Source organism: Filicampus tigris, chromosome 5 (genome assembly GCF_054856515.1).
Source record: "Filicampus tigris isolate MCC_2025a chromosome 5, RoL_Ftig_1.0, whole genome shotgun sequence".
NCBI classification, from domain to species: Eukaryota; Metazoa; Chordata; class Actinopteri; order Syngnathiformes; family Syngnathidae; genus Filicampus; species Filicampus tigris.
Window position 1 is genome coordinate 6,758,445 of NC_141221.1, and position 14,656 is coordinate 6,773,100.

Below are 14,656 nucleotides of genomic sequence, written 5' to 3' on the forward strand. Positions count from 1 at the left end.
AAACATCTCTAATGTATATATTGTTGCCAAAGTAATATGTAAATGAAATAATTATAGTAATAATCCAAATTTGACATAATTCTCTATTATTATTGTTGTTCTTGTTGTGTTGTTATTATTATTGGTAGTATTACTTTCAGAATTTTGGAAATTAATATTTGTTGTATAAAATAATCAATGTTTGGATTTTTCAAATTGAAACATCTTAAAATAAATGTTGTTTTTACCATTATATGCTGGTTTTATAACTAATTAACTTTGGAAAACCAGCATGATTTTTAATGCTATATAACTTATATGATGTCCTAAATATGGGGTTGTGTTCCCAAAGTATAAATGAATCAGATAATAATAATAATAATAGTTCCAAAATATAAAGAAATAAAAAATGTTACATAACTAGTTCGATATGCGTGTGAATTCTGACATTCTTAGCCTACCACTATATTAGGATTGTATTCTTATGAATGAATAAATAATGGATGGATGGATACATGCCATTACATTTGTTTTATTCAACATAATTGAAATGTGTATGTGATATTCTGTTCTTATAAATAGCTACATAATAAACATTTTTTGATTCTTATTAAACTACATTGCACTGCTAGGCATCCGAATTTTAATTTGACCCATTATACATTTAGCCCCATCAATATTATTATTGATTTCAAAAATACATAACATCAATACTGTGAATAAGTACAAAATAAATATTAAATACCCTCTGATCAGAAGTTGCACCATTAAAAACTAATAAATGCAGAAATTCATGCCATGACAAAATAACCTCCTTGGTACACGTCGTGAAAAAATTAAATGTGCTCTTGTGCTGACTGACATATTGATAACCTCTAACACACACACACACACACACAAGTAGCAGGGAAGTGCGTGCGCCCAAAACATCCTGACCTCCAGCAGTCAACAGGTCATTGATTGGAGGGTCATCACATTAGTTCCATTTCCTTCTCCCCGTTTTCAATTCAGCCATGTGACTGGTAATTTGATTAAGAGGACTAAGTGATTGATCGGAACCATGGATTTTCCGTCCTCAGAGCATCTCCTCGAACGTGCTGGAGGAGTCGGCCGTGTCGGACGACATCCTGTCCCCCGACGAGGACGGCGTGTGCTCGGGCCGCTACTTCACCGAGAGCGGCCTCGTGGGGTTGCTGGAGCAGGCCGCCGAGCTCTTCAGCAATGTAATAGACGATCCGTGACATTGTTTTCATCCATCGGTCACCTACTGTATATCAGCATGCTGTATGTCGCCATGGTAACCAAACGGCGCTGCTTTTTGTCTTATCAGGGAGGTCTGTACGAGGCCGTTAACGAGGTTTACAAGGTTATCATTCCCATCCTGGAGGCTCACCGTGACTTCAAGAAGCTGGCATCTACTCACGACAAACTGCAGAGAGCCTTTGATAACATCATTCAGAAGGTAGGTTACGACTGGAGCTTAACTGGCAAACAAGTGTGAAAACAAGTTCACTTCTGTTCATATTGAGATGTAAAAAAATTGAATAAACAACTACAGTATCTTCCAAAAGTGAGTACACCCTTGACATTTTTGTAAATATTTTCTTATATATTATCCATGGGACAACACTGAAGACATGACACTTTGCTACAATGTAAAGTAGTCGGTGTACGTATGACGTATCTTGTATGACAGTGAATATTTGGTGTCCCTTCAAAAATAACTCAATACACAGTCTAAATGAAAATGTCCAAATGGGCCCAAAGTGTTAATTTTGTTTGGCCACCATTTTCCTTATTATTAATACTAGTATTAAAAATATATACATATAAATTTACGTACAACCAACAAGAACCAAAGTCCAAACGGCAGCATGAGGATAAATTAAAAGATATTTTATGTACGGTAATCTCATCACTTGCATTATTTACTCTTTTATTCATTAACAGCATCTGTTTCATTAAAATGACCTGAAAATTACTGACTGTGGCAACCCATAAAAGGCCCATAAACAGGCCTCTATAACAATAATAAAAAAATGAAAATAACTGTAATGTCCCACTGTGGAGAATGTCATCATGGAAATGTACTTTATGTTCTCGTGTCCCTGCAGGGCCACAAGAGGATGTTCGGCACGTATTTCCGGGTCGGTTTTTACGGCGGGAAGTTCGGCGACTTGGATGAGCGAGAATTCATTTACAAGGAGCCGGCCATCACGCATCTGCCAGAGATATCGCACCGGCTGGAGGTGAGGGACAAACGCGGCATGTTCTGTAAAAAGTGTCTACATCAGAGATGTGCAGACTTTTTCCTCTGATGTCCACATATAAAAAATGGAAGGAAGAGGTCAGCCCACTTAACCTTTGTTTTTATGCAACATGCAAATAGAAAAGCAAACATGCTGTCATTTTTGTTTGCCTCAAAATGTCGACATTTCAGACTACAATAATCCCAATTGGAACTAGTGAACTGTTTTGATCTACTTTTGCAAAATGTGGAATCAGCCAAAGCATGTGAATGCAAATTGCAGTTTGTCCAACCCACTCAAAGCTGTTTGAGCTCTCTATAGCTCTATTTATGGTTGCGCACATTCAAAAGGAGCAGGGAGAAAAAAAAAACAATCCACAATTTATGAACAGCACTGAAGGTAAAGATGTACAGTTAGTTGGCAGAACACAGGTTATTTTTGAGTAATGAAACTGATGATGAAACAGATTGGGGCGGCACGGCTCAGTGATAGAGTGGTCGTCTCCCAACCCAAAGGCTGTGAGTTGGATCCCGGATCACCAATGTGATCATGTCAAAGTATCCTTGAGCAAGATACTGAACCCCCAGTTGCTCCTGATGCTGCGTCATCAGTACATAAATGAGGAACAGTGTGAAGCGCTTTGAGTACCGAAGGTAGAAAAGCGCTATACAAGTGACAGCCCATTTACAGATGTCCCTTACCCTATGATTAGAACATTTGACAAGCCATTAAACAAATGTGCAGCGGGCCACAAATGGTTCCCAAGACGGATTTAGGACATTTCCCATTTATATGCTCAAAAACATGTCAATGTGCTGCTTTAATGGTGGCTCAAAGGCACCATGAGGATACAGTTGCTGCCTTAGATTAGCAAACAAATATGCTTTATGTGATATTTCATTACAAGGGCGATGACATCTGTATAATCATCAATATTGATACGCTGCCATGTAAAATGCACATGTTTCTCTGGCTGCCAGAACTTTTACGGTCAGTGTTTTGGAGAGAACGTCCTGGTGATGATCAAAGACTCGACACCTGTGGACAGAAAACAACTGAACCCCAACAAGGTAAGACACATGTCACTTAAAGATAGTAGTGATTATTTTAAAGGGGAAGGCAACCCAAACATATTTTTTCAATAGTGTGTTCTATGCAGTTCCACTAGTTGAAACAAGGCCTTCTGATTAACATGAAATATGAGTTAAGCAGCAAAATCCACCCGTTTTTAGCCATTTCAGACGGCGGCCATTTTGTCACTTCTGTCGACTGAAAATGACATCACAGCGGCTCAGGGCTCAGATAACGACCAATCATAGCTCAGCTTCAGAAAAAAGGTGAGCCATGATTGGTCGTTATCTTATTATGAAACATTTAATAATAATAATAATAATGGATTAACTACACATATTTTACTCACCTGTTTTTTTTTCTTTACTTCATCGACAAAAAACATGTTCCATTTGTCCGTTTTAAAATCAAATGTTGCCCTTCAGCACAAAAGTTTACCCACCCTTGCATTCAATTGTGCAGGTGTACCTAATGTAGTGTCCAGTGAGTGACCTTGTGCTCCTGTGCAGGCCTATATCCAGGTTACGTACGTGGAGCCTTACTTCGATGACTACGAAATGAAAGACCGGCTGACCAACTTCGAGAAGAACTTCAATCTGCGGCGCTTCATGTATACTACGCCTTTCACCAAGAGCGGGCGTCCGCGGGGCGAGCTCAACGAGCAGTACAAGAGGAAGACCATCCTCACCACTATGCATGCCTTTCCTTATGTCAAAACGCGCATCAACGTCATCCAGAAGGAGGAGGTAGTGTGCCAAAGACATTGCCCATATTTGTTGGTCGCCATTAATGTTTTTTTTTTTTTGTTCCTCCAGTTTGACCTGACTCCTATTGAGGTGGCCATAGAGGACATGCAGAAGAAGACCAAGGAGCTGGCGGTGGCCACGCACAGGGAGCAACCCGATGCTGTTATGTTGCAGATGCTGCTGCAAGGTTCAGTGGGAGCCACTGTGAACCAGGTAACACGCATGTGTGTGTATCTGTCTGTGTGCATGTGTGTGTGTGAGCGTGTGGCTCGGCTGCGTTTGCTTGTGTGTGTGCATGCGCTTTAAATTAAATACAAGTCAACTTTAACTTAGGCAGTGATTCTTTTCCTACACTTTTCATAATTACTCTCGCTCATCCTTGGCCAAATAATATCGCTTTGAATGTCCTTTGAAAGTATTTTTAAAAAGTCATCTTCAAAGTATTTGTAAAGTACGTGTAAATGTGACCCCCTGAAAAACTGTAGAAAATTCTCACAAAACCAGCTGCCACGAAAACATATTATTCTTGCGTGTCATATTAACCCCCAAATGCCCGCCCTCCCTCTTCGTCGTCCCTTTGTCCCCTGTGTGCTGCCTTGAATGCGTCAGGTGGTTGGGGGCTCAAAACAGGCCGGCATAAATTAGCTGCATTTAACTGATCACATTTACAATTAGTATTGTAGTGGCAGATTGCAGGTGGGAGACATGATCAAAGCCTTCGACGCATGCATAACCTTAATCCCCGCTCGCCTCTCTCCACCCTCCAACATTGAGTTAAAATGTCAAATCATGGCCGCCCTCCCTTTCATGTGCCGTGCGCGCTCCGCCCAAACCAGAGCTCGCTTTGATGTGATTGCTTCCAGGTCCTGCCGGCGTGCTGGATGTCAAGATGGCGCTCCCGTGTTTTATCTCCGAACGTCTTAATATGACAGGTCTCGTCACTCAGGACGCGATGGCTGCGTAACGCACAGCAGCTCTGTAAACATCCATGTCTCCGGCGTAATCAGCACAGGAGGCCTCGGTTTTCCTTCTGTTTGGGTCCGCAGTACATGAAAGAGGCTTTTTTTGGGGATGCTAATCAGAGCTGTTTAGCTACTCCTGTCATGAAGCAGACGCTGCGCGAGCGTGCTGCGGTTTCTTGACAAATATGCGTCGGGATAACTCTGTCTCAGACTGGGAAAATAGGAGCCAAATGGTAAGAGCTTAGGGCAGGGGTTCTGTTCTAGATCTCATCCTAGGACTCACATTTTGGAACACCAACATCAAGCAAAGTGTTAGCTTTTTCAAAATTCGAAATACCCAAAAGCACATGTGCTGAGTGCATTTCCGAGTACATTATTCCGGAACTGACGAATCAAATCAAATCAAAGTTTTGACTCCCATGGATGTATGACTTCTGTGGGCGCGAATTTTAAAATTCATTCTTTAAAATATAACATTTTCACAAAAACGTCAACTTTAATCTAAAAATATTACAACATTTTTCTATAAACAATAACAAAATATTCAGACTTTTTTTTAAATTACGGCTTTTTCTATTTTCTTTTCTTTTCCCGGAAAATTCAACCTTTTCTGAAATAAAATATCAGCTTTTTGTAAGAAATACTTTTTCTCTAAAGAATACAACTTAATCACAGGTAACTGCTTTAGAAAATGTTTTGTTTCAAAATAAAGTGCTATTTTTTCCCCCCAAAATTCCCTCCAAAATAATTTTTTTTAAGAAGGGTGCAAAAGGATCTTGTTGGCACAATTTGAGAAAAATAAAGCAGAGTTATTCCAATCGTGCAGGCAAGAGAAGAAGGCCATCATTTTTTTTTTTTTTTATTCAGTTTCTTGATTGTATTGTTTTATCTTAAGCCAGATATTTTTGTCAATTGCAGTTGCACTGCTGTCAGATGAGGAGGATGCATGTATGACCATGGGAAAATGCGGCTCCTAGCCTCGGACCCCGTTATTAAGTCGTGACCCACTTTGCACATTTTCAAGGAACTGAGGAGTACAGTATAAGCAAATGAATTATAAAAACTGTACTTGTAAGTTTGTTTTCAGAGTGCAGAGAACTGATGAGGAACATGGCAATTGTATGTTCGAATGTATGAACGTCTGTAAATGAGCAACATTTAATTACATCTGGGTTTATGTCCCTTTTTATTCACAATGTACAAAAATCCCCATTCTAAAATCATTGTTGTATTTGCACTTCTCCATCAAATGCGCAATATATCCTTTTTTATTGTATTTTTCCCTTGACTTTGACTTGACTGACCCACTTTTGGGTCCCAGCATTTGAGAATCACTGCTATAGTGGGGGAGTGGTGACAGGAAGCCATCTCTCATCCCTCCTTTGTTGGTACGCTCCAACATTGGTACGCTTCCTCTCTTAAGCTCCTGTTTCCTTCCTGTGCTTTTGTTTTTGCTTTCTCTTTCTTGAACCTTGACTCCTGTGTGTTTGGGCTCCTCCTCTCCCCTTGTCGTAGGGCCCGCTGGAAGTGGCCCAAGTCTTCCTGAATGAGATCCCGGCGGACCCCAAGCTCTTCCGTCACCACAATAAATTGCGGCTGTGTTTCAAGGAGTTTATTATGAGGTAAGATGGTGTCAGCGAAGCTATGATCGAACTCCTGAGCGACATGCTGAAACAAAGCACTGCAAAAATGGATCCATGCATCATGTACAATTCTGTTGAAATGCTTTGTTTTTTTTTTACTGCCATTATAAACCTTTATTAACAGTACAGACAATGCTTGAAGTAAGTGGTTCTCAAAGTAACACCTCAAAAAATACTTACCGGTACTTTCCAAGTACTGTGATCGTGACCAACATTAAAATAGAGTAGCGAGGTAGGCCTGCAGCGGGTACTGTTAAAAAAAAACAAACACAGGCTGAGGTTTTATTCCTAAGAAATATATTTAATATTATTTTAGCCTACTGCAACTTTACGTGCAGTTTGAAGACTAATGCCAAATAAAAAGCAAAACGCAGGCGCACAATTGATCCATTGTTACTCGCCTAACTGCGGTCTTGCGTCATCCACTTTTCATGTTTGGAAATGAAAGCACATCTTTTGGAATAGGTGTCATAGAAAAAAACACAAAAAGCCAAAGAAAAAACAAAGAATGAATTCACTGATATCCTGAGCTGGGATCTGGCAATATTAGCTTTTTCCTGAGCCTTTAAAAGTGTATTTTTAAGATCATTTATCCCCAAAAGACAGCAAAACCGTGGAATGAATGCTATTAAAAGTTTTACATCGATAGAATACAGTACATGATCAATCCAAATGTTTCTGCCTTGACTTTTGAATGATGAAAGTTACAAAATGGCTGATAATCGCATCTGATTGTTAAGCTAATCAAACAGGTACAATGAATAGTAATGAAGACGAGCCATTGTATCAAGGGGCTGTTCCTCATTCCCCCTCCGTGATAGCGCAAGCTTTTATTCCCCACGTTATCACCAAGCTATTTTTCTTCCCATTCAAAGCGTCATTGTTCCCAAGGAATTCATTGTATTTTGAATAATTAAGACGATAATTCGAACCATCCTGCTCAGAGAAATGCATCTGTTGGAGTGATTTGGGAGGAAGAAAAGTGTGTGTGTGTGTGTGTGTGTGTGTGTGGGTGTACGGCACTGTACGTGCATGTTCATCTGGTAAGGCATGCATGGGTCCTTTTTGCCTCCAAAAGGTGGTTTTCATTTTCCAAACCCTCCCATGTCACATTCCGGTCTGCGCTGATTGCTACAAGCGGGTCGGCAAATATTTACCGCAATTTCCGAAACGGTTCTTATTTTCGATCCGGGGTAATGTGGCCTTTGTGTGACAGCAGGGAAAATGTGAGTGTTTAGTTTTTCGTCGTGTCGCATGAATTCTGAGCTTTCTTCTGCTCTCTTATACGTGGCCCCGCAACAAATCAGATTATGTTGATTATTATTATTTTTCCTTTTTTTTTTCCCTCTGCTCTTCATATAGTTATGGCAAGCATTAGAGCCAGCACAGTGTCTGAGCGGTTGGCACGTATGTCTCACAGTTCGGAGGTTCAGGGATGGAATGTTCTCAAAATTACCTTGCAGAAATAAAAAAACATTACAACCGTTGGCAAACGGTCTGGAGAACTTTGACAAAAGAACCCTGACGAGAACTCAATATACGCAATATGTATTCGCAAACGCAATGTGGTTTTCGTCCTGGCCGTGGAACAGTGGACCAGCTCTACACCCTCAGCAGGGTCCTCGAGGGTGCATGGGAGTTTGCCCAACCGGTCTACATGTGTTTTGTGGACTTGGAGAAGGCGTTCGACCGTGTCCCTCGGGGAGTTCTGTGGGGGGTGCTTCGGGAGTACGGGGTACCGAGCCCCCTGATAAGGGCTGTCCGGTCCCTGTACCACCGATGCCAGAGTTTGGTCCGAATTGCCGGCAGTAAGTCGGATTCGTTTCCTGTGGGCGTTGGACTCCGCCAAGGCTGCCCTTTGTCACCGATTCTGTTCATAACCTTTATGGACAGAATTTCTAGGCGCAGCCAAGGTGTCGAGGGGGTCCGGTTTGGTGGCCTCAGTATTGCATCTCTGCTTTTTGCAGATGATGTAGTACTGTTGGCTTCTTCAAGCCGCGATCTCCAACTCTCGCTGGAGCGGTTCGCAGCCGAGTGTGAAACGGTCGGAATGAAGATCAGCACCTCCAAATCTGAGACCATGGTCCTCAGTCGGAAAAGGGTGGCGTGCCCTCTCCAGGTCGGGGATGAGATTCTGCCCCAAGTGGAGGAGTTCAAGTATCTTGGGGTCTTGTTCACGAGTGAGGGTAAGATGGAACGGGAGATCGACAGGCGGATCGGTGCAGCGTCTGCTGTGATGCGGACCCTGTATCGGTCTGTCGTGGTGAAGAAGGAGCTTAGCCGAAAGGCGAAGCTCTCAATTTACCGGTCGATCTACGTTCCTACTCTCACCTATGGTCATGAGCTGTGGGTCATGACCGAAAGAACAAGATCTCGGATACAAGCGGCCGAAATGGGTTTCCTTCGCAGGGTGTCTGGGCTCTCCCTTAGAGATAGGGTGAGAAGTTCGGCCATCCGGGAGGGACTCAGAGTCGAGCCGCTGCTCCTCCGCGTCGAGAGGAGCCAGTTGAGGTGGCTCGGGCATCTGATTAGGATGCCTCCTGGACGCCTCCCTGGTGAGGTGTTCCGGGCATGTCCCACCGGCAGGAGACCCCGAGGACGACCCAGAACACGCTGGAGAGACTATGTCTCCCGGCTTGCCTGGGAACGCCTTGGGATCCTTCCGGAAGAGCTGGAGGATGTTGCTGGGGAGAGGGAAGTCTGGGCTTCCCTGCTGAAGCTGCTGCCTCCGCGACCCGACTTCGGATAAGCGGGAGATAATGGATGGATGGATGGATGGTATTCGCAAACGTAGGATACAGGCTTAAAGTGGAAGTCAATCCAAATGTATTTTTTTCAAGAATATGTTCCATGCAAGACCACAAGTTGAAACAAGGCCTTCTGATAAATATTGCGTTTGTGGAATAAGAGTTAATCCACCTGTTTTTAGCCATCTCAGGGGGCGGCCATTTTGTCACTTTTGTCAATTGAAAATGACATCACAACTGCTCAGTGCTCAGGTAATGACCAATCAGGGCTGACCTGTTTTCTGAAGCTCAGCCGTGATTGGTCGTTACCTGAGCCCTGAGCAGCTGTGATGTCATTTTCCGTTGACAGAAATGACAAAATGGCCGCCATCCGAGATGGCTAAAAAGGGGTGGATTTTGCTGCTTAACTCATATTTCACAAACGCGATATTAATCAGAATGCCGTGTTTCAACTAGTGGGCCTGCTTATTACATATTCTTGAGAAAATATGTTTGGGTTCCACTTTAAAGACTCTTGATGGCGTATGAAATACGATGAGGAGGAGAGGTTATTGTTTGGAAGGCAAATCTGCCTTTTGTACTTTGCTACAAGTTCTATCTTGAATTCTATTGGTGTTTCTCATCTTCCTAAGGGCTGAAACTTTCTTTGGCCCCACAATGGCTTATTGAGCGGTCACACTTATGAATAAGCACAACAAACTTTCTTATTGGACCTGCAAATTGTAGTTTGTATTGACTAATTTCTCTGTTGGATAACCTACTTTCGTGCTACAAGTACAGTACGCCATGTGGGCGTACTCGTGGGCCTGCTGGGAAGTTCTTCTTGAAAAAAATGTGTTTGGGTTGATTTCCCCCCTTTAACAAGCGCAAACGTCATTATCTCCTCGTGCGGCAGCCACCCAGCTTACACGTCAGCAGACCTTGTCTTGGAAAATGCTTCCCTTTGGTCAAGCATGCTCCTTGCCTTGACTACTTGTTTACTGTACCCTATAGTGTTACACAAAAATGCCTTTTCCGTATCACCCTCATTCAAAGTTTAGGGATTAGCAGTGACATGTGTTTGTAATCACGGCAGTCTCCCTGATTTCCACTATGGACCACTTTGTCGTTGTGGAGGACCGCGGGCGGACCTCCTGAATTTGCTCACTGTCCCGCTTGAGACTCTTTAACTTATTATAATCTACCGGTGTTCCTCTTTCCTGCCCATAATTCTGTGTGTCGGCTTCTGGCCTGCAATTGATTATGTTGTTACATACTAGGGGATGGAAACATCCTACAGGCATGTCCCTTTTGAGACTGTTTGGCTTGCAAAGGACTGTTAATTTGTGTCAAATGGATGCAGGCTGTAGTTGGCTTGAGGTTGGATTACCCCTGGATTGGTTTGCTTGGAGTCACCGATGATGCTGTTCTTTGGTTTGTAGTCATTACATCATAGGCAAAAGTCAAGCAGAACTCCTCTTCAGAAAGTTCATTCAGTAAAGGAAAACACTGAGGGACAATGCAAACGTAACTGCTTTATGATGATGCATCGTAAGACCATGAGAGGCCTTGGATCCACTTTTTTCCTCCGCCGTTCATCCCTGCAGGTGTGGCGAGGCGGTCGAGAAGAACAAGCACTTGATCACGTCGGACCAAAAGGAGTACCAGCAGGAGCTGAAGAAGAACTATAACCGCCTGCGCGAGAGCCTGAGGCCCATGCTGGAGAGGAAGATCCCCGAGCTGTACAAGCCCATCATCAGACCACGGCTGGAGAACAGGTGAAGGCGCATCCGAAAGTCACTCGCTTCATATCCACTCGCGATTAAAGGGTGTTTGGCTCTGTTGCCATGTTATTAAATAAAATCATTTGGAAACACTGACAACTGAACAAGTCTAATTTCCCAATCAAAATATCTCACCTCCAATCAAGTAATTGCAGCCACGGAGACCCATTGTGCATTGTATTGTAGCACGTATTACCAAAACTAGAACAACAGATTTATCTCACATGAATAAACAAAAAAAAAACCCCAAAAAAACCCTCAAACACTCATTTTCATTTTCATTGTGGAATTTTGATCCAATTAAACCTGCTTTTAAATGATTTTACCCGTTGGTATTTCTGTGCAGGGATTCCTTCAAACGTTTGAGTTTCCGCAAAACTCAAGAGGAGGTTTCCTGAGAGGCCATGGCAAATCCAGGATGCGACGCTTTGTGAAGAGGCGGAATAAATTATCGGCGGCAACGTCGATCCACCCCGCGACAGTTGGTTCACAGTTCTCAAAAAGACAACCAGCAGTGTTAATAATAATCATTCATGTAATGTCCATCGTAATGACTTGACGCATGGAGCCGTTCACTGTAACATATTCACATGTCCTAATGATGCTGCAAACGTTTTGAGACGTTCTCCATTAGGTTCTTGCTGGCTCAGGACCTCATTTGTGTGCCAATAAGGCTGTAAGTGTGTGTGTGTGTGTGTGTTCGCGCGTGTGTGTGTAGATGAATGATGTGTTGATGTGACAGCTCTGTCACTCACACACAATACATGATTCTGTTATGTGCTAAAGGGCTTACTGAAATTCTAATCTGAGTGTTAAATGTGCGATTTAGATGTTTGTATATTGGAATTTGAGGTTGCTATTTTTTTTTTATTATTATTATTTAACTTATTCGGAGTTACCTGGCAAGTTTTGATGCAGTGGGTGGACTTAATCTGTACTATCTAGATTCTAGGTATGATCCATGACACATACAATAGTGTACAAATCTATGAGGAAAAAGTGCATTTTATTTTGTGGAAATCTATTTTGTAGATAAGAGACACATTGGTATTGATTAAAAATACTAATAGTCAGGGTTTGGTACTGATTAAACAAGGTGTATTGCAGGTTCACAGTGCCAAATGTAGTTTAAAGGTTTTAGAGAGCAATAATTTCAAATGCCACTGCACATTCTTTGTTTTCTGTTTTTGGGCACAATACATTCCAGGAGATACATGACCTAAAAAGTCTCAGAAATATCTCATTTCACTTAAGAGGTGTATGTGTTGTTTTTTATTTTACTGCAGTTTGTTTACTACCCAGGGCATATCCGGTAAATTACAGATTTTTGTACTGTTTTGTAAACTTGGTAAATTGTTTACACAGATAGCTGTAATAAATAAAATTATATTTTGCAAACCAGTTTTGAGGCATACTAATATCAATGATATCATTGAAATGTATTATAATTGTGGCAAGGCCACACACTGACCACAACTCTAGCAATATATTCACAAGCCAATAAGAGCCAATAAACACAAAAAATGAGCATGCTCAATTTTGATTGATACTATCAGAAAGATTTATTTATCAATACATGTGTAATTGTGGTTTAAACTGAACCTGGTAATACTGAGATGGGTCATAGTGAGATTCCTCTCAGACGTTTCAATACTGCGGATTTCAATCAAAACTGAGCAATGTCTTTGTAAACCACTCTTGTTCTCATCCCAAATACATCTTGTAGGTGTACCCAGTGGCTGTTTTTTTTCCCTTTTTTAAATTTTTTTAAATGAAAATGTTTTTTTCCATGTTGTTGCTGTTTTTTGTTGTTTTTTTGTTTTTACAATACACAAAAGTTTAACTGTACATGTACTGTATATAATTTTGGCAAAGCACCTGAATAAACAATAAAATGTACCCTTGTTACTTGTTTACTTGTTACCTTTTGAAAAAATGCATCATTATAATATTTATGTTTTTATGAACATTAGTTTGGAAACAAGTAATTAAAAATACAGTCGAAAAGTTTCAATATACATTATGCTGTCTCATATTTATGGCGTCTAACGTCTGCGACGCCAGTAGTAGTTTTGTAGTTTTTCATCGCTTTCCAGTTACCAGCATCGAAGCTTCCTTAATGCAGAAATCCTTTCGTAACGTAATTCGCAACATATGTGCTAGTTGGTACATTCAAGTTATTTACAGAATAGAGTATCGTCAAGCGAAGCCATTTAACAAGAAAGAGACGTCTAAAAGGGAAAAGAACTACATTTCCCTCCCGTCGCTTTCGTTTAGCGTCATCACATTTCGACAGATTTGGCGGTCTGGTTCCGTGTGACGGTGAGGTGGATTGTTGACATTTGTGTGTAAACTCTCAATTCTCTGGTAAACGTTACCCCTGTTATTGTGACGTTAGGGACGGAAATTGATATAAAAACGATGTCTTGTTAGTCCGACATCTTGTCACGGCATAAATTCAGTCAAGGTCTGTCAACGCGTGGAAAGTAAAGTTAGTGCACGACTTGGAATCACTGCACATGCGTTAACTGTCATGTCTTTCTCAGTGTCATTCAAACGTGTGTGATTCTACTGTCACGCGAACGTTTGAACTGATATTTCTGTTTATTTGTGTGATATGGAGGAACAAGAAAGGGACTTAAACCCTGATACAGACGACCTTCCACTTTGTGCCAATACTAGCCAGATTCTAGTCAAGCACTATGCTCTTGACCTAACTGTTCATTTTGACAGGAAAGTCATTAGTGGTAGTGTGGTTCTGTTCCTGGAACCTACTGCTTCCGGAAAGCCCGAGGAACATGTTGGAAGCCAAACTGCTAGGTTCAAAAACACTGAACAATGTACAAGTGATTTTCCAGCGGCCAGGATGGCTGCTTATCATATCAAGTCCTCTCCCGAAGGTCATTTCATCTTAGTGCTGGACTGCTGTGACATCAATGTATCAAAGGTGGAGCAAGTGGACGTCACGTCCTTGTTGGACGTCTTTCCCGGTGTGCGACCCCCTGACCTCATCCAAAAGCTGGTCTCCATGCCTTCTGCTCAGTGGAGGCTGCAGCAAGAGCTCTTCTCAGCATGCAGTCGTGCCCCTGGCGTTGAGCAGGATGGCAGCCCTCTGCATTTTCGCATTGACCGCTGGAGTCTGCAGGTGTGGAAGCAGGGGGTCTCCTCCCCACCGGAGTTCCCCCGGGCCCTCAGGATTTGCTTCGAGACGAGGCCTACTGGGGGCTCCGTGAGGTGGACCAAAGACCAGGACGACATGTGAGTCAAAGTGGACAGTCTGATAATCCAGTGATTTCCAATCTTTATTTATTAGATAAATCTCATGGCAAACTATCAAACAAAAATGCCAAAAAAGTGTATATATCCTGAAATAATAGCGGAAAATGCGTTGTATTGTTCTGTACGTCACTATACGTCACTGGCAATCAGTAGATAGTTGAACAAAGATGCTTAATGTGTGATATTTTTTTGTGACAATTAAATGGGGAAAAAAACC

General features: G+C 41.9%; 2 protein-coding genes across 4 annotated transcripts in view; both read left to right on the forward strand.

Annotated features, from left to right (window-relative positions):
• The window catches only part of dock8 (dedicator of cytokinesis 8), a 70,984-nt gene extending 57,925 nt beyond the window's left edge, over nucleotides 1-13,059 (forward strand). The window contains exons 41-49 of the mRNA XM_086029938.1: nucleotides 1,059-1,202; nucleotides 1,310-1,441; nucleotides 2,094-2,228; nucleotides 3,209-3,298; nucleotides 3,809-4,045; nucleotides 4,115-4,258; nucleotides 6,523-6,629; nucleotides 10,984-11,154; nucleotides 11,507-13,059. Coding sequence (XP_085886064.1) covers nucleotides 1,059-1,202; nucleotides 1,310-1,441; nucleotides 2,094-2,228; nucleotides 3,209-3,298; nucleotides 3,809-4,045; nucleotides 4,115-4,258; nucleotides 6,523-6,629; nucleotides 10,984-11,154; nucleotides 11,507-11,558 — 1,212 coding nt within the window. The 3' untranslated portion in view covers nucleotides 11,559-13,059. The remainder of the gene's footprint in view (nucleotides 1-1,058; nucleotides 1,203-1,309; nucleotides 1,442-2,093; nucleotides 2,229-3,208; nucleotides 3,299-3,808; nucleotides 4,046-4,114; nucleotides 4,259-6,522; nucleotides 6,630-10,983; nucleotides 11,155-11,506) is intronic.
• Nucleotides 13,060-13,395: 336 nt separating this feature from the next.
• aopep (aminopeptidase O (putative)) overlaps nucleotides 13,396-14,656 on the forward strand; it is an 89,775-nt gene continuing 88,514 nt past the window's right edge. Inside the window, exon 1 of one of the 3 annotated variants that reach the window (XR_015086804.1) lies at nucleotides 13,396-14,418. Coding sequence is in view for 2 of the 3 variants with exons in the window: in XM_086030563.1 (XP_085886689.1) it covers nucleotides 13,778-14,418 (641 nt within the window). In the remaining variant the exon portion in view is untranslated. The remainder of the gene's footprint in view (nucleotides 14,419-14,656) is intronic. The other 2 variants (XM_086030563.1, XM_086030562.1) reach the window with 2 other exon arrangements.